Here is an 18,619-nt window from a genome sequence, read left to right as displayed (position 1 = left end):
TCCTCTGCACACCTTCCACCTTGTCGACACCCTCCTGAAAGTGGGGTGCCCAGAACAGAACCCCAGGCAGGGTCTGATCCAAGGGAGTAAAGAGCAATACTGACTTCCCTTGCTCTGGACGCTAGATCTCTGTCGACGCAGACTGGAATCGACTTTCCTTGCACCATTCTCTCAATACTGAAGCACATTGGGCGTTTTCTGTGTTCCTGAGCGCTTAGCTGTGGAGCAAGCAGAACTTTTCCTTGCTATACCTCTCCAGAGTCACCCCAGGAGCCTATCCTCAGTGGCCGGCAAGTCTCCTTGAACAACAATTGGCTCCAACAGCCCAAAGGTGAGAAGACTTCCTTCTCAGGGACTAAAAAAAGCTCAGCTTTCATGCCGATCGAGCGGCTCTGGGGTGCTGGAGGTGGGGATCCTGCTGCAGATATACTGGTCTCTGACACCCCCATATCCAGACTGCAACACCTCTGCTTGCAATATATCCCAACTCCACTGTCTAGGCCCAACCCCAGATGAATCACTACGTCTCAGCCCCATACCTGATGGGAATAATTTACCTGCGAGATCACGGCGAGAGCTGCCAGTTCCGAAATTTGAAAAAGATCGGTCCTTTACACTTTGGAACTCCCTGCTTATTGATACCAGGCAAGAAACTTTGCTGTGCTCTTTTCAGTGCTTCCCAAACCATTCTCGTTTAGACAAGCCTACCCAGAGATGTGGAACGTTGACATGTGTTTTTTTTTTTTTTTTCAATTTCTAAACAATAATGAATATTCTGGAACACACAGCAAGGGTACAATTCATACAATTTTTCTCAAAGAGACAAGTTTGAAATCAGTTCAGTTTCAAACACTGCAGGAAATAAATTAGAAACAGGAACCTTGTAACAGGCCCAGTGTTGTAAAAATTGGCAGTTGGACCCAGCAGACTTATCTTGGATGCTTTTCAACTGGTGGTTAAAATCGGGGGGCTCCATAGTCATCAGGCATCCGCTCAATGTTATATCTGTGGTTTGATATATACATTATTGGGACTCCCGGGATCTTCCGTATTCTCCGCTTGAGGTCTCTGTCTACAGTAGCCACTATGTACCGGTAACACTTGTGCTGAGTGACCCTCTGCACCAAACAGTCATCAGCATAGGTCCCTTTGTGAGTGCAGGGCAAGCGTTCAAATCGTGGGTCTTTTGCTATCCTTAGGGCAACACGATACTTTTGCCCCAGTTTCTCAATTTCAGCCATGACACAATCTGTGATACATGGAATACACTTAGCATAGAGGCAATCCATCATTGACTGCACCAGATCCAGTTTGGCTTTAATGGAAAAATTAATGAAGTTGGTATCAACCAGGATGTAGTAGGGAGGCCCCAGTTGTGTATTATATTGGAAGAACAAACAGGAAGGATATTTAGGGACCTCTCTCTCTTTTATTGCACTGGAATCATCCTTCTTTTTCTCTTTAGGTTTTGCTCGGTCTGCCTCTTTGATGCGCTGGTCACGGAGGCTGATCATGCGTTTAATGGCAGCATATTTCTTTGCTTTCTTTTGTTTCCCCATTTTGATAGTCCCAGCCACAGCCGTTGACATGTGTTTTAATCCGGATTCCAGTTTGCTGCAGATTTCATCACTTGAATGTTTTAAAGGGTTGTTTCGACTGATAATTTCATTCACTAGGTAAACCCAAAGTAGCTAGGGGGCACCCAGTCAGATGGGTGGGGTACAAAGAATAAAATTATTATTAGGTTGTGTTTTTTGTGGGGGGGTTTTTTTACACAATCAAGTGGAGTAATGAATTTTATGAAATAAGTAAATAATCTGCTGGCAGATGCAATCTGAGCCCAGGTAACAGCTCTCCCGGTCCCCTGAGTTGGGTTCAGGGGGGCGGTTCAGCAAAAGCCCCCCCCCCCAATTAGCAGACACAAGGTGAAGTTTGACACATCTTTAATTAAATTCTGACACATAATGCACATGAACACAACACCCCACGCCCTGGGGGAAGACACTTGTGGGGTGGGGAGTTTTATGTATTTTTAAAAAATACCCATCCTTTAAAAAAACACACAGAGAGAAGGAACTTGAGGAATTCTTTAAAAATAAAAAAATAAAAATAAAACCAAGAGTTAGGGATATAAACCCAGATGTTTGATATCCCATTTCCCTCAGTTAGTGGCAATGTTGGAGGAGTGAGGAAGGGTATTTTAGTAAAATTCACCCTTTTTCTAAGCTGGTGCTGCCCTCCAGTGTTCTGGACTCCAATCCCATCAACCCTCAGCCAGCACAGCTGACTGGAGGCTGATGGGAGTTGTAGGCCAAATCATCCTGCTTGGTTAAGGCTGCTGTAATTGACGGGGGGGGGGGGGAGATGGCACATAGCTAAGACCAGCTTATAGGTTAGGGGGAGCCCTCAAGGCAGGGAAATGGTGGGGCTGGTGGTGGAGAGAAGACAGAGATGTACAGAGAGAAGACAGAGATATGCAGAGCGAAGACAGAGATATGCAGAGCGAAGACAGACACAATCCATTTCTGCTTTGAGAAATGCAGGGTCGATGTTCGAGGCCGCCAACCCGCAGAGGGGAATTGGGGGGGGGAAGAGGCAGCCAGGGCGGGACAGGAAAGTGGGGCGGCAGGGAGAGAAAGAGCATCTCAAACTGGGAGAGTTAGGGGCTTGAGATGCACTGCTGCTGCCCCCAAGACACACAGCAGGGTTTCTATGGCCAAAGGAAAAGAGGGCTGAAATGAACATCAATAAATTCATAGAACAGAAGGGTTGGAAATGCCCCAACGGGTTGTCTACCTCAACCCCCTGCAACTCAGTGATAAAGGCAGCAGGAAGTGGGGTGCAAAATGTGGTGCGGTTGAGGAGGCGGAAACCCATAGAGAAAACCAACAAGGAGACGGGGGGAGGCAGAAGCCATCAGCAGTCCGTGGTGATCTTGGAGGAGAGCTCCTGGATCCGCCGAGCGCTGCAGCTCTTGCAAAGGATGTGGCCGTCCAGCGGGTAGCAGCCTCGGCCTTCGCCCTCGGAGGAGAGGAGCAGCCCACACTCCTGGGAGGGGAGAGAGAAGAGAATTGGCGGCTGGCATCCGTCCATCTCGAGAGACCACGGAGTGCGCCTCCAGGGGTAAAGTCAAACCTCTGAATCAGCAGTGCCGAAGTGATCCCCCCGGGGCGCAAGTGTGTCTGGGGGTCCTGGGCTGCCCAAACAACCAGACCCCCCTCTCAGCCTCGCAGGTGTGGTCCAAAGGAAAGCAGAGCAAAACGTGTGGCACCACCTCAGCTGCAGGAGTTGCCCGAAGGAAGTGTACAAGGTGCCATCCAACTGCCTTAGGGACTCCACTCTGGATTTGTGTAGGATTTTCTTCTCCCGAAGATATCCCGCAAGGCGGCGGAGGTTGAGGGTCAGAGTTTGCCTCCTCCAAGACGGGCTCCCTTCCCAGGTGGAAGAGCCCCATCTGCCCCACACTTCTCTCTACAGCATGTGCAGAAACAGCCTTCTTGACCGTCGGACCCAAACTTGGTCTCGTCTGCTCACTGAGGGTTTGAGACCCATCAGCTCCTCTCACCTGGTTTAGCTGGCCAGTCAAAGCCGTTTCCCGGTATTGTGGCCACCATCCCATGCTGACGGCATCTAGGAGCCCCAGGTGAGTGCTGAGTGCAGGTGGGCACCAAAAGGGAACGAACTACCCAAGAAGGAACACATGTGTCCGCCCACCAGAGGTGCTCCTCTTCCTCCCCAACACAGCATAACGTTAACCTGTGGAACAGGACAAAGAGCCCGGGAGCCCAGCCAAAGTTGTCTCACCTCGCATTTGTAGCAGCCTATGTGAAAACTGCGGTCCAGGGCAACGATCCGCACGGTCTCCTCCTTCCCAGGCTCCGGCATGATGGCATTACCACAAACAGAGCACCGGGGGGCGAACTTCCTGCCGGGGGGGGGGGACGGGACACAAGGATTAAGGAGTTCAGAAGTGAATTTTCTCCCACTTTTAGCTCAGATATGCTACAAGAGGGAGAATATCCACAATGTCGTCAAAACTGTGGAACTCCCTGCCACAGGAGAAGGGAGATGCCCGCCAACCTGGATGGGTTTAAAAGAGGACGAGACAAACTCCTGGAAAACAGGGCAATTTGCAGGTTTTAAAAGATGCATTTCAAATTGATGTAACTTTGGACTTTAGGGAAGTGTGTGGGCAAATGAGAGTTATCATCTTCACCAAACCCCAAAGCATGCTGGGAGGGGAGAGCCAAGGGTGCCCACGAACCCCCCCCATCCCCACCCAAGTAAGTTCCATTTCGCAGAAAGCTTGTGGGGGGAAGAGAGAGATTTACCGGTGGAAGTCTTCAATGCAGTGGATTTGGCTGGTGGCATCGACTGTGAACGGGACGCCATCAAGGCAGCGATGGCAAACCACGCAGGTGAAGCACTGTGGGTGGTAGGCTTTCCCCATCGCCCGCAGGATCCGGTCCATGATGGGTTTGGAGCACATAGAACATTTTTCCAAGGTCACCTGGTGAGAGGTGGAAAAGAGGGCTTCAACCCACAGACCGTGCAGAAGGATTTCAGATGAAAATAGACCTCTCTTTATCTATGAAGGCCGGATCTTCCGGGTGCAAACTTAGAGGTGTTTTTTCTTGGTTCCACACCCAGTGCAGATATCTAGGACTTCAGAAAAGGGCTACCAGAACTACTATTTATTAGATTTAAACTGCGGAACCCTCTGCCACATGAGGCAGTGACGGCCGTCAACTTGGATGACATTAAAAGTGGATGGGGCGAATTGACCGAGGAGGTTATCAATGTCCACAAGATGCAGTGTTATTGGGGGGGGGGAGAGAAACCCTCTTCTCTCTCCACTTTCTCAATTCTACATACCTTTTTTTACAAACTTCCACTCTTACTCGCACTTTCTCGAACGTAAAAAGCCCCAAGCGCTGCAACCTTCCTTCAGAGGGGAAGCAACTTTTCAACATCGCAGAAGGTGGCGGGGTTTAAACAAGAGTTCGGGGTAGCCAGCCACCCGTCGCAGATTCTTGAGCTGCGATTCCTGCACTGCAGGGGGGGTCAGACTAGATGGCCATTGGGGGCACCCTTCTGACTCTACAGCCTTGTGATTCTAACCCAGAACCGGAGGGAAAACTGAAGGAATGAAGTTGTGTGTTTTTTTAAAAAAGGATTAGACAAAAGGCTAAACCCCAAAGCCTGGTCTCAGTAGCGAATCTGTGGAACGAGTGCAAATACCTCTGGGCATGCGCAGAGTGCCTCTGAACCTATGATCCAGGAGAAAACCGCACTAGAGGACCCAAAGACGCGTTTGCCAAACCCGGCCAGGCCAGCGGGGAGGAGCCAAGCATTGGGGCTCCCAGAACCCCCCCCCTGCACCCACCCCACCCGCCAGGACCCCCTGACCCCCCCACACTCACAATGTAGCAGGATTCGCAGAAGGAGCGCCGGTCGATGGCGTAAAACGGCTGCCCACGCAGGCGGCAGCGGCAGGTGGCACAGGTGAAGCACTCCACGTGGAAGACCTGGTCCATGGCCACGCAGCCCGTGCCGTCGCCAACCACGTTCTCCCCGCAGCGGGCGCAGCGGCCTGCCAGGGAGGAAGGAGGAGTTCAGACGCTTGGAAGAGGGTCCCTCGTCCAGCCCACACCCCCCCCCCGGGCAAATGTCCCTGCCATCAACTCTCCACAACCCAGTGTGGCGCAGCAGCCTGACTTTGGGGTAAGGGAAGAGTTCCCCTGGTTCCCGCCTGCAGATAGACTGCCCCTCGACGTGGAGGTTTCACCAGCAGCCTCTGCGGACCCCGGTTTCGAAGCCGTGCCACCAAGCGGTTGTCATCTTCCCGCCTCTTGGGATGGGAAAACGCGGCCGCAGGCTTAAGAAACCTCACCGAAATACTCGCCCGACGGAGGGTTGTTCATGTCGTACACCAGCTTCTTTGTCAGCCGGTCCAGCTCCTCTTCTGGCCGGCTGGGGGGGACCTGGTGGGTTGAGATGGAAGAAAGAAAGAACCATGAGCTCCCCCCCCTTCTCAAGCAGCCATAGCCCTCTCCCTCTCTGTGAATTTGCCCAATCCTCTTTTAAACCCACCCAGGTTGTTGCCCATTCCTGCCTCCTGTGGCATGGAGTTCCACAGTCTAACTGTGCCCCGAATCTCCCAACATCCAGCTTCACTGGTTGCCCATGAGTCCTAGAGGTATGAGAGAGAAGGAGGGAAGTTTCCCTCTTCCTCCAGGATACGGTCACTTTTATAAACCTCTAACGTGTCTCTCCTTACATGCCTTTGGTCCAAACTTAAAAAATTGCAAATGCTGCAGCCCTTTCCTCCTAGGGGGGGTTGCTCCTTCCACTCGATCCTTCTGGCTCTGCCCTTTGCAGAACCTTCCCCAACTCTACAATACTGCAAAATCACAGAGAAGGGCCCCCCAAAGGCCATCCATCCCGACCCGCCTGCAACGCAGGAATCACAGCTAAATAATTGCTAACGGGGGCCATCCAGTCTCTGCTGGAGAACCTCCAATAAAGATAAACAGATAGATAATGATGATTATTTATTAAACGGTATACTGCCCTTCACCCAAAGATCCCCAGGGCTGGTCAAATATAGACAGATAATAATAATAATAATAATAATAATAATAATAATAATAATAAAAAAAAATAAATAAATAAAATTTGTATACTGCCCTTCATCCAAAGAACCACAGGGCAGTTCAGATATAAACTGATTATTATTATTATTATTATTATTATTATTAATAATAATAATTTGTATACTGCCCTTCATCCAAAGATCTTCAAGGCAGTTCAGATACAGACAGGTAGATAATGATGGTTTCTTAAATTTGTATGCCCCCCTTCCTCTGAAGTCCCCCAGGGCGTTTCAGATACAGAAGCTTCTTGTTCCTCTAACCACCAACCACAGAAACATCCCCCCCCCCTCTTTGCAATATCCTTTTCCAGCAGAGGCGACCGGAACCCTCCTCGCTCCCCACTCGACGGGAAAACAAAATAAAACCTGCCAGAATCCCTTCTGACTCGAACGCAGGACCCCCCCCGCCCCTCCGAGAGGACGCCGTACACCTGCCCCTCCACCGCCTCCCCCCAGGGCTCTCCTTTTACCTGGTGCTGAAACCTCAGTCCTCCTCCCGCCGCCGGCACCTGTGAGGCGACCGCCATCTCCTCCTTCCCCGGTTTCGCCAACCCGGGGTGGTACTGCCCCACCGGCGCCCCCACCTTGCCGGGCCCCGGGTAGAACTCCCCTTCGGCCATCCGCCGGCCGTACGACGGCGGCTCCGGGTACCAGGGCTCGGCGTCGTGGACCCGGGGCCGGCCGCCCACCTCCGAGGCGTACTGAGGGGGCGGCTTCGCCCGGTAGCCCAGCCGGGGGGACGGCGGGCCGTATGCTTGCTCTGCCCGGCGCCGGGGCTGGTTGTAGCCGGCGACAGGCTGCGCCACCTTGACTTGGACGTTGAAGGGCGGGCCGGCGGACGAGGAAGCCGTGGCGTACGAGGCGGGCATCGGCTGGGGGTACGGTTTGGCGGCCGTGCCCGGCCGGTGGTAGCTGGCAGCGTAGGGGTCTCCGGGAACAGGGGCACTGCCATACTGGGCAGGGGCTGGCTACCCGCCGTAAGGGGCGCTCTTGGCGTAGGCGTCGAACCCCGGAGGCTTGGCGGAGAAGGTTCCGGAAGGGCCCGGTTTGTAGGCAGAGGCAGGTTTGGCAATGCCAGCCTGAGGGAGGCTGTGGGAGTAGGGAGCGGGCTCCAAGTTCTGTGGGGGAAAGAAGGGACATGGCTCAGGTACCGGGACAAAACTGGCGAACGGTACTAGCGAGGGGCGTGCTATCACAAAATACTGTATTTTTCGCTCCATAGGGCGCACCGGACCATAGGGCGTGCCTCGTTTTTAGAGGAGGAAACAAGGAAAACAATGTTTTCTGGTTTTCCTCCTCTAAAAGCCCTGTTGTTTTTTTAGGATCAGCTCAAATTTGTGCAGCTTTTTTTGCAAAGGGAAAAACCCTGGTTTTTTGAGGATCAGCTAAAAGTTTTGCAGCTTTTTTGCAAAGGGGGAAAAGCAAAGCTTCTTTTGCAAAGGGGGAAAAGCAAAGAGGAAAAGCGCCGTTTTTATGGGGTTCAACTCACATTCCTGCAGCTTCTAAAGGAAAGGGAGCCTTTTCTACAGTTTCCAGACAGATAATCTAATCAGCCAGTCCCATGTCGCTGGGGAAACAAACAACCTCCCTCTGCAGCACATTCAACAATGGAGGGCGGGGCAAGGGGGCTGAAAGGGAGCCAGGACTCTTATCTCTCTCCCGATCTCTTGCTGATCAGCTGCTGAGCGGGGTCCTTTCAACACCCCCTTTTCTCTTTGTAAAATAAAAAGCACGATCCTATTTTGGCCCCTGGGCAACTCAGCTCCAGGGGCCACCATTCGCTCCATAAGACGCACAGATATTTCCCCTTACTTTTTAGGAGGAAAACAGTGTGTCTTATGGAGCGAAAAATACGGTAAGTTGTGAAACCTCCATCGTATCGCTGCCCCTGTATCTTGACAACGACAGCCCTATGAGGTCCTGTCGAATTCCATGGTGGAGTCGACATCCGAACCCGGATCTCTGGCAGCCGCACGGCAAACTTGATTTCTGCTTTTTTTAAAAATGTAGCGGCGACGAGCCCTTGAACTTTCTTAAGTCTTCCAGCGCCGGTACCCGGGCTACAGGTAAACCCAGCTCGGTCAGGGAGCAGGAGGCTCTGAATCTCAGGGTTGCGGGTTCGAGACCCACGTTGGGCAAAAGATGCCCACCTTGCAGGGGGCAGGACTCGATGACCCTCGTGGTCCCTGCCAACCCTACGATTCTGTGAAGGTGGATAGGCACAGGGGGTAGGTACCGCGCTGACACCCCCCACCCCACCCCGAATTCCCGGACGGTATCTCTCACCTGCCTCTCGCCGCGGCGCTGCCGGGCGCTCTCCAAATCGGCCAGCATGCTGGTGAGGGAGTCTATCTGGATGTCGATGCTGGAGGGGCGGGGGGGACCTTGGTCAAGAGACGCCCCCTGCTGGCAGAAAGAGAAGAGTGGGCAAAAGGCGGGTGGGCCGCCCCCTTCCGGATAAATCCGGGGCTTCGTAGGTGGGGTGATCTCTCGGTGCCGATCGGCCGATGGGCAGTGAGAAAAACCACTTTGAAGCCTGGGAGACCCCCCCTACTCCCCCCAAAAAACTCCCACCTACTGTCGGGTTTATCTTTTAAACCAAAGATGGGGAACCTATGCTGGACTCTCACCAAACACCTTTCTCCCTTTCTGTGAGGCAGAAACGGCGGCCAAGCAAAAACACAATACTGTATTTTTCCGTGTATAAACTATATTTCCCCCACAATTTTTTGAAGTTTAAATTTTTTTGGGGGGGGTTCGTCTTATACACGGAATGCTGCAATTATTTATTTCTTAATTTCGGGCTCAAAAAATCAGGGGACGTCTTATACGTGGGGGCGTCGTACACACGGAAAAATACGGTAATTTTATAAGTTGTGTGTCCTTGTTCCCCGGTTCGATCCTTTACCCAGTTTGGTATGTTTTGTGTGTGACTTATTTTTTACTGATTGTAGCTTCACTTTGCGGTTTACTGTTATATTCTAGTGGATTGTTGAATGTCGCTTTATTTGATATCAGTTGTTTATTTTAAACAACAACCTGACTTTTAGATGACATCTGAAGGCAGCCCTGTTTAGGGAAGTTGTGTGTGTGTGTGTGTGTGTGTGTGTGTGTGTGTGTGTATAAGGTCCACCAGAGGCTGTATTTCCTGCGTCAACTTAGGAAATTTAAATTGCCCCAGGAAGTCTTGATCTGATTCTACAGAGGCATCATTGAAACTGTTCTCTGTAATTTTGTAACAGCTTGGTACGGTACAGCCTCCAAAAGAGACAAGAAAAAGGCTCCAATGAGCTGTAAGAATTGCAGAAAGGGTAATTGGTGTTAGCTTGCCTTCAATAGAGACAATTTATGCTACCCGAGTTAGGAAGAGGGCAGAGAGAATTGTAGCAGATCCTTTACATCCCGGTCATCATCTGCTTGATTTACTTCCATCTGGACGTCGCTACAGGACTTCATATACAAAATCGGCCAGGCACAAGAATAGTTTTTTCCCTTGTGCCATTAAATTGTTAAATTCGTAGTTGTATAGCTGAAGGGGAGGTAAATTACGGGTGGGGTTTCTTTGCTTCTTTGTTTTGTGAGAGGAACAGTGTCTGTATGTTTACATTGCAATGTGGCCGAAACAAATTCCAAGTATGTTGGGAAATGTACTTGGCCAATAATAAATTATTCCTATTCCTATATATATATATATATATACAGTGGTGCCCCGCTAGACGAATGCCTCGCTAGACGAAAAAGTCTATGGGGCTGCCTCGCAAGACGAATTTTTTTTCGTCTAGCGAAAACCGCGATTTGCATTGGTGCTTCGCTAGACGAAAAAATCACTAGACAAAAATACTCGCGGAACGAATTATTTTCATCTAGCGAGGCACCACTGTATATATATTCGATTAAAATCATTCCAATTAATAACAAATCCAAGCCAATCAAATCCCAATATAAATGACATTCCGAATTATATATATATATATATATATATATATATATATATATATATATATATATATATATATATTTTTCAGAGGGACTTACCATGTTCTGGGCGTTTCTCATGTTTGATCTTTTAAGATTGTGTTGTGAGCCACCCAGAGGGGCTGGGGAAACCCAGCCAGATGGGCAGGGTATAAATAAATTATTATTATTATTATTATTATTATTATTATTATTATTATTATTATTAAAGTTATTGTGACTATTCTTTACGGGGTCAGATTATTAAGTGTGTGATCTCTGCTGTCTATTTTGCTGCTTCTACAGCTTGCAAACCACCTTGCGGAGAGTAATATAGAAAGGCAGCGTACAGATTAAAATTGAAATGAAATGAAAACACCCATCTGTTTAAAAGCAGGCCTCGCTAGACATTTAAGATTGATCACACTGCTCTGGTTTGCTATTTATTTATATTCAACTGAACGTTTCTTTAGCGGCTTCTCTTGTTTCTCGCCGACGTGCTTCTCTGTCCTTTGGGTTTCGAAATTCACTGCATGTTTCCTTCCCCCCCAATTATCTTTCTTGCGTTTTACGTAAACCGTTTGGGGTTTTTTATTGTATAGGAAGCGATCGATATACAGCTATTATTCCTGCACAGTTTCTGCGCACACCGCAAGCAGATTCCGCAGCGACGGCAGACACACCTTTACCTGCCGCTCACCTGGCAGCAGGGTTGGGGCATATGGGTTAAACAGACTCAGCTGCCTCTGCTGTTGTGGGGGCATTTATTTATCTATAAAACTGTTTATATACCGCCACATCCTAAAGATATATACTTCAAAGCGGTTTGTGGCAATAAAAGAATAAAGCCACGTGCGATAAAAACCATAAAATGGGTTTAAAACACACATCAGTTAAGCCTTGCGGGCGGACGTGTTCCTAAATGCCTGCACAGGCCTGGAGGAATAGAAACGTTTTTGGCCGGCATTTAAAAGGAGGCGCCCGCCGAATCTCCAGTGGCAGAGAGTCCCACAGGACCGGGCCAATGACACAAAGGGCTTGGGTTATCGTTGTTGTCAAACGAGTCGTGCCAACTCAGGGGATGACCGACGATGTCCCTGCAGATGACGCCAGGGACCGAGCTGGGATGTGAGGGAGCAGGAGAAATATGGGCTTTAACAGAGTGGGTCGGGGCTTTCCACAACGCTGCCCTCTGTGCCAGAGCTGCACCATGTGGATTTCTGCCAGAGCTGCACCATGTGGATTTCTGCCTGGCACACGCAAATCGGTCAAGGACTCAGGAGTGCTGGCCCCTTTGCAGTACAGTGGCATCTTGGTTCTCAAACGCCTTGGTGGTTCTCAAACGCCGAAAACCCAGAAGTGAGTGTTCTGGTTTTCGAACGTTTTTCGGAAGCCGAACGTCCGATGTCGGCTATCGTTTCCGGGGCTCCTGCACCAATCAGAAGCTGCGCCTTGGTTTTCGAACATTTCGGAAGTCAGACAGACTTCAGGAACGGATTAAGTCTGGCGCTTTAGTTTTTGCTATTTATTTTGCGTTTTTGTTTTTGAGCCTTTTTCGGTTCATTTGTGGTTTTTTTGGTGACTCTGTGGAACCCAGTTCAGCCACTGATTGATTGATTGATTGATTGGGTGACTGTGGAAATGGATAAAAGCCCCTCATCCAAGCAATGACTGTCATCAGTGCAAGTAAGGAAAAAAAAATAATTTTTTAAAAAATCATCTACAATACAGTGGAACCCCGGGTTACGCACGCGATTTGTTCCGGGTCAAAAAACGTTAAAAACCTGGAAGTCGCGCAATTTGAGTGCTTCTGCACATGCGCGAAGTGCGCAGAAGCGTTCTGCGCATCCGGCGGTCGCGCGTGCTCCGGAAAACACTTCTGGGGTACGGGAGTGTGTATCCCGAACATACGCAACACGGAGCATACGCAACATGAGGTATGACTGCACTGTCTTATTTATTTTATAGTACAGTACATTGATCTTTGCTTTCATTTCATGGATCCGTGGTCTCATTAGATAGTAAAATCCATGTTAAATGGCTGTTTTAGGGGTTGTTTTTAAAAGTCTGGAACGGATTAATCCGTTTTGTGTTACTTTCTACGGGAAAGCGTGCCTTGGTTTTGGAACACGCTTTGGTTTTGGAACGGACTCCGGAACAGATTAAGTTTGAGAACCAAGGTACCACTGTAGCCAGATTTGGACAGGACCCCCCCCCCTTCCTTGCGGTTCAACAGGAGCAGTACCCACTGTCATAGATCTCTAGGGCCACTGGGCACCCTTCTCCCACCCCCCCAACCCTGGACCCATAGAGCTGGAGCAAGGATCTAGAGCCAAGCACCAAAGAAATCGTAACAGCAACCGTCAGGCAGGTCCTCAGATCTCATGAGAAATTTGGTCCTAGTGCAATGGGGTTTCGGGCGTTTGTGAATCCCAAAACCTGGTGTCACCGCACAAACCCAACTGCAAGCCCAGCTTACCTGCAGGGGATATCCAGGAGGAGAAACGCTGCCCCAGGAACCCCCGGATCCTCTCTCGTCCGCGGACGAGTAATGATGGTCAGCGGTGGGGTCGTGAATATGGGGCGGAGGGCCTGGAGAAAAGGATTTTGGGAGCGGGGGGGGGGGATTGAGAAGAAACCAAGAGGGAAGTTTGTTTTTTCAATCTATTATATTAAACTTACACACCCCTTGACTGCGTAAGAGAAGCAACAGCTCAAAGCGGTTTCGGAAAACACACAATTTGCAACAACGGTTTAAAAACATGCAAAGAAAAAAAAATAGGCCCAGAAATAGGGTCGGCTTGTCCGAACGTGAATGTTTTCAGCAGGTGCCAGAAGGAAGATGTGGGAGGCACCTGCTTGTTATCAAGAGGCAGGGAGTTCCGAAGTTTAGGACAGGATAGGATAAAGATAGGATAATCTTTATTGTCATTGTCCAATGCAGAACAACGAAATTGAACATCTACATGAAACTTACGACAACCATCAACCTGCTATCCCCACCCATCCCACCTCTGCATAGGTAAGGTAAAGGGACCCCTGACCATTAGATCTAGTCGTGTCTGACTCTGGGGTTGTGGCGCTCATCTCACGTTACTGGCCGAGGGAGCCAGCATACAGCTTCCAGGTCATGTGGCCAGCATGACTAAGCCGCTTCTGGCGAACCAGAGCAGCGCACGGAAATGCCGTTTACCTTCCCGCCGGACTGGTACCTATTTATCTACTTGCACTTTTGACGTGCTTTCGAACTGCTAGGTTGGCAGAAGCAGGGACCGAGCAACGGGAGCTCACCCTGTCGTGGGGATTCGAACCGCCGACCTTCTGATCGGCAAGCCCTAGGCTCAGTGGTTTAACCCACAGCGCCACCCGCGTCCCCTCTGCATAATTATTATCCTCTGCATAATAAGCCCCTAAAAACTCTGATACCTCCCCTAATTTACCCCTAAAACTCCGATACCCCATATCTGAGTACAGACCCTCCCTCATAGACTGCCCTTTCATTGCATTCAGAACAGAAATCGCTCTTGGATAAAAGCTGTTTCTCAGGCAGCTGGTCCTGGTCTTTATGACCCTATACCTCCTTCCAGAAGGCAGAAGCTGAAAAAGATCATTTCTGGGGTGCACACTATCCTGCACAATATCTGTTGCTTTCTTGTAGCACCTGGAGGGATAAATTTGGTCCAAAGTGGGAAGAGTGCACCCAATTATCCTCTCCGCTGTCTTTACAATCCTGGGCAGCGCTGTTCTTTTCCCAACCGTGCAACTCCCAAACCACACACACAGACCATAGGTTAGTACACTTCCCACCATACAGTGGTAAAATGCCCTCAACAGGTCCTTTGATAGATTGTTTTTTCACGGAAACAGTAGGAATAAGAGTTTTTCCAGCCAGTTAGGATCTGCTTGAACCCGACGGGACTGAGGCGAGGGGAGTGACCTCATTTTTCCAGGTAAGCCCAGGTAGGAAGCAGCTGCCTCGTGAGAGTAACCCCACCTAGTTAAGCGGGAATCCAACTGGCGTGGGACCAATCGCGAGGTCTCTGGGCGCCGGGTTGGCGATGGACATCTCCGCCCGGCTGGCCCCTCCAGCTTTCTTAAGCAGGTGAGCGGAAGAGCTTATTTCTTCCATTTATCTCCCAAATTTTTCTCCAAGGAGTACGTGGTTCACCCTCCTCCCCTCAGTAAAACGCCACAACGACCCTGCGAGGAGGGTTTCCTTGGAAGACCAGCAATTTCACATCCAAGTCCTTTAAGATGCCACATAGACCTGGAGATTTGCTGGCTAATAAGACTTAAAACAGCGGATCCCAAACTTTTCCGGATCCCAATTTTTTTGGGTGCCCTCCCTGCTCGGTCCCGTAAACTCCAGCCCAAGCGTCCCCTACCTCCCCCTGCGAGGAGCATAATTCAGAATAACAGCACAAAATTCAAAACAGTCACAACAAACTGCATATTCACTCAAAATCCAGTAAAATCTATTTAATGCAACAAAACTGATGAATTTGACCCACTGCCGCCCCCTTGATTCTTAGCACCCCCCCCCCCAGGTAATCCTGGAATTGTAGAGTTGGCAGGGACCCCCAAAGGTCATCCATCCCAGCCCGCTGCCATGCAAAGAATCCATTGGCGTTCTCCGCCGCCACCGTACCTGGCACGGGGGGTAGGTACTGCGGGGGCAGCCCCGTCACGCTCATCGTCCCGTTGGCCTCCTGAGACCCATAGTTGGGTTGGGGGGCACCTGGAGAAGAAGCAAAACTCTTCTGGGGCTTGAAGGAGGCCGGAGCAGAAACCGTGACCCCAGCCTGCCCCGGGACCCCCACCTGTTTCGGGGGAAGCCAGGTGGGGCCAGACATCACGTGGGGGAGCTAGGGATGGACAAAAAGAGAGAATTTTGCATTTTATTTTCAAAGTTTTACATATTTTAAGATCCCCACGGATCTCTGGACTTCGCCCTCTCCCCTTCCGTGGGTTCAATGGCTAAACCTTTTCTACCGCATCTTTTTTTTAACAATCCAAATTTTTATAACTCCATCGCGTCCATAGTTCTCGTTACATTACAAGCGTCACTACAGTCCTGCTAACGTTAGCAGAGAGCGTTCTCGGGGCCCAGGACTCCTGGGTCCGTTCCGCAGCGTTTGAACTCGTTGCCAGACACCCTGAAGCCCTTGGACAATCCCAGGAGGAAATATTTTGTTTTTTTATCGCATTTCTATCCCACCTTTTTCTCTAAGGAGTTACAGGTGAAGTCAGTGCTTCCTTCCCCCCTCCCAAAAAACGATGTTTAGGGGTACTCTCATTTTGACTCAAGAAAATCACCATTTTATAGTTCAAACCAGAGGGAAATAAAGTAAATGGACAAAAGTACAAAGATTCACAAAATGTTTAGGGGTATGCGTACCCCCTCCCAAGAAAAAAGCACTGGGTTCTACTCACTAATTCCCTACAACAACCCTGCGAGGCGGGATTTCAGTGGGGTTTCAACACTCATTTCAGGATAGCGAGTGGGTCAAATGTGCACCCCTTATTAGCATCATTCACCAGTTTTGGGGATTCTAGTTTAGTCACAACAGAGATGCCCCTTGAAGCTAGGAAACTAACCTTCCCAACCAAGCTGGAACCCTCCAGGTGGTTCAGACTCGTCCGAGGCTGCCTGGAGGGCGCCTGGTTGGGGAAAGGTGGCTTCAACCTCACTGCGATGTTCAGAGAATCCACACCTTCTTAAGAAGTCATCGGGCACACACCAAAAACGAGGCCAACTGCTAAAAGCCGGCGGTGCCGCCTCCCTTGCAGGGCTGTTGTGAGGATGGGAGGAGGAGAAGGGGAGAAACTCCCCGAGTTTCTCTGAAGAAAAAAGATGGCCTGCAAATGCAATAAAGAGAATTATCGAAGGAGGATGACTTCCAGGTTTCGGTAAAAAAAAATCCTGTTTCACTGGGGAGGTTTAAATGAGGAGCTTCTGGAGCAACCAAGCCGGATAGGTAAAGGTAAAGGGACCCCTGACCATTAGGTCCAGTCGCGGACGACTCTGGGGTTGCGGCGCTCATCTCGCTTTACTGGCCGAAGGAGCCGGCGTACAGCTTCCGGGCCATGTGGCCAGCATGACTAAGCCGCTTCTGGCGAACCAGAGCAGCGCACGGAAACGCCGTTTACCTTCCCGCCGGAGTGGTACCTATTTATCTACTTGCACTTTGACGTGCTTTCGAACTGCTAGGTTGGCAGGAGCAGGGACCGAGCAATGGGAGCTCACCCCGTCATTGCGGGGATTCGAACCGCCGACCTTCCGATCGGCAAGCCCTAGGCTCTGTGGTTTAGACCACAGCGACAGCCGCGTCCCATTACCAAACCGGATAGGTGGGATATAAATAAAAAAATTATTATCATTATTACTTCTGCAAATGCAGTCCGAAAAGGACTTCCGCAAGGAGATTTGGGGTGTGGGAAGGAAGGGGAACACTTGCTATTATTGCACAAATGTGGGATCTAGAAGCACCCTCAAGCCACGCAAGAGATTGGGCTAGCAGATTTTTAAGGGTGTCATAGCAACGAACCCCCTTTTTTTGGTCAAGGCGAGATCTGGCTTTCTCCCATCCCTCCCCCAAATCGCCCAGCTTCTCAGTTTCCCCCTGGAAATCATGCCAGGGTCTGCTCCGAAGCCACACCCAGACCCTCTGGAAGGCAGTTATGGGTCGGTCCCCATAGGCCAGGTTTTTAAGGCACTTTGCACATGCTCCATCCACCCGCTGGGCTCGAGGGACTGTTCTGAGCCGAGCTCCCCAGATCAGGACGAGGCCTACTACTGCACCCCCCCGCCTCCTTGCAAGAACCCGGGCGTCCCGGCTCCCAAACCCTCCGACCCCCTCGGATCCCCAAGGCTGCTGCTGCCGCCCCACAACTCTGGGCAGGAAGGAGGAGGACCCAGGCGTCCGAGCTCTCGCCCTCCATCTCCAAAGGGGCTGTCTATCGCCTCCAAAGTGGGAGCGGGGAGCCCCCATGCACGGGGTGGGGGGGGGAAGAGAAGGGATCCTGGGTGCCAGCCAACTTTCACCCTAGAGAATATGGGGAGGGAAAAGGAGGGAGGGGATCCCAGGAAAGGGAAAGGGGTTTAGGGACGCGCCCAGCTCGAAATAAGGGGCCGATTTCCCCACCCTAAAAATTGCATCAGGCTTGAATGCAATGGGTGGGGTGGGGTGGGGGGGTCTCCTCCACACACCCCCCCCCAGGGGCTCACCTGATCCCAGGAGCTGGCAGCTTGTGGGGTCGATCTTCCTGCGGCCCCAGCTCGATCCCCTCCCGCGCCGAGGCGCCGCGCTCAACTTTCTTGCAAACTTTCTTCCGTCCCAGAAAACTTTCCTTCCCTTTCTCTCTCTCTCCCTCCCCCGCCCCCCCACGCAACACTTCTTTTTTTCTTAATGGACCCCCCTGGGTGACGTCACCGCATTCCAGAGCGTCACGTGGAGCCTGGGAATTCCTGCCACTTCCGGTGGGAGGAGGGCGAGGGTGAATGGGTGGGTGGGGGGGTCTGGTAGGGGGCGGGGCGGAGGGTCCCGTCCCCCGCTTTGCCTCTCTCCGCCGTGGCCTCGGACTCCTGGGTTCCTCTTGGAAGAGGAGGTCATAGGGTTTTTAGAGTAAAGGGCTTGGGGGACCCGGACTTCTGGCTCACTTGGGGGGGGCAAGGGTGGGGGAGGGGAAGGACAGGACGCCTGGGTCCTCCAGGGACGGAGTGTGCCTCTCTCTCTAGGTGGGTCCTCTGGGAGGAAGTGTGTCAGGATTTTTTTTGGGGGGGGGAGAGAAGGTCTCCAGAGTCCTCTAAAAAGGGGGTCTGCCAGCTCAAGAGGCGTGGCAGGACTCCTGGGTCCTCTTTGTTTCATTTCAGTATGTTCAGTGTGGTTTGTCTTTTGCTTGTAGTTTAAAAATTAAAAGTTTCTTAAAATCATAATAATAAAAGTGGTGTTTTTTTCCTGGTGGGTACCAGCAGGGCAGGACTCCTGGGTCCTCTTGGGTGGGGGTGGG

At 50.8% G+C, this 18,619-nt stretch overlaps 2 protein-coding genes across 2 annotated transcripts; both read right to left on the bottom strand.

Moving 5' to 3' along the window:
• Positions 1-817: 817 nt before the first annotated feature.
• LOC117059127 (rRNA-processing protein FCF1 homolog) lies at positions 818-1,578 on the bottom strand. Its single transcript, XM_033170658.1, has one exon. The coding sequence runs from the start codon at positions 1,557-1,559 to the stop codon at positions 957-959; it is 603 nt and encodes a 200-aa protein (XP_033026549.1). The 5' UTR covers positions 1,560-1,578; the 3' UTR covers positions 818-956.
• Positions 1,579-2,820: 1,242 nt separating this feature from the next.
• Positions 2,821-17,975, bottom strand: TRIP6 (thyroid hormone receptor interactor 6). The gene is given in 10 exon segments (XM_033170494.1): positions 2,821-3,048; positions 3,805-3,925; positions 4,332-4,510; positions 5,424-5,593; positions 5,894-5,984; positions 7,126-7,773; positions 8,942-9,061; positions 13,089-13,201; positions 15,258-15,474; positions 17,838-17,975. Coding segments are annotated over 9 exon segments (1,779 nt in total). The 5' UTR covers positions 15,463-15,474; positions 17,838-17,975; the 3' UTR covers positions 2,821-2,916.
• Between the last annotated feature and the right edge of the window lie 644 nt (positions 17,976-18,619).

Source organism: Lacerta agilis, chromosome 14 (assembly GCF_009819535.1).
Source record: "Lacerta agilis isolate rLacAgi1 chromosome 14, rLacAgi1.pri, whole genome shotgun sequence".
NCBI classification, from domain to species: domain Eukaryota; kingdom Metazoa; phylum Chordata; class Lepidosauria; order Squamata; family Lacertidae; genus Lacerta; species Lacerta agilis.
Note: the sequence above shows the minus strand (reverse complement) of the source record. Positions and strands in the feature narration are given on the sequence as shown.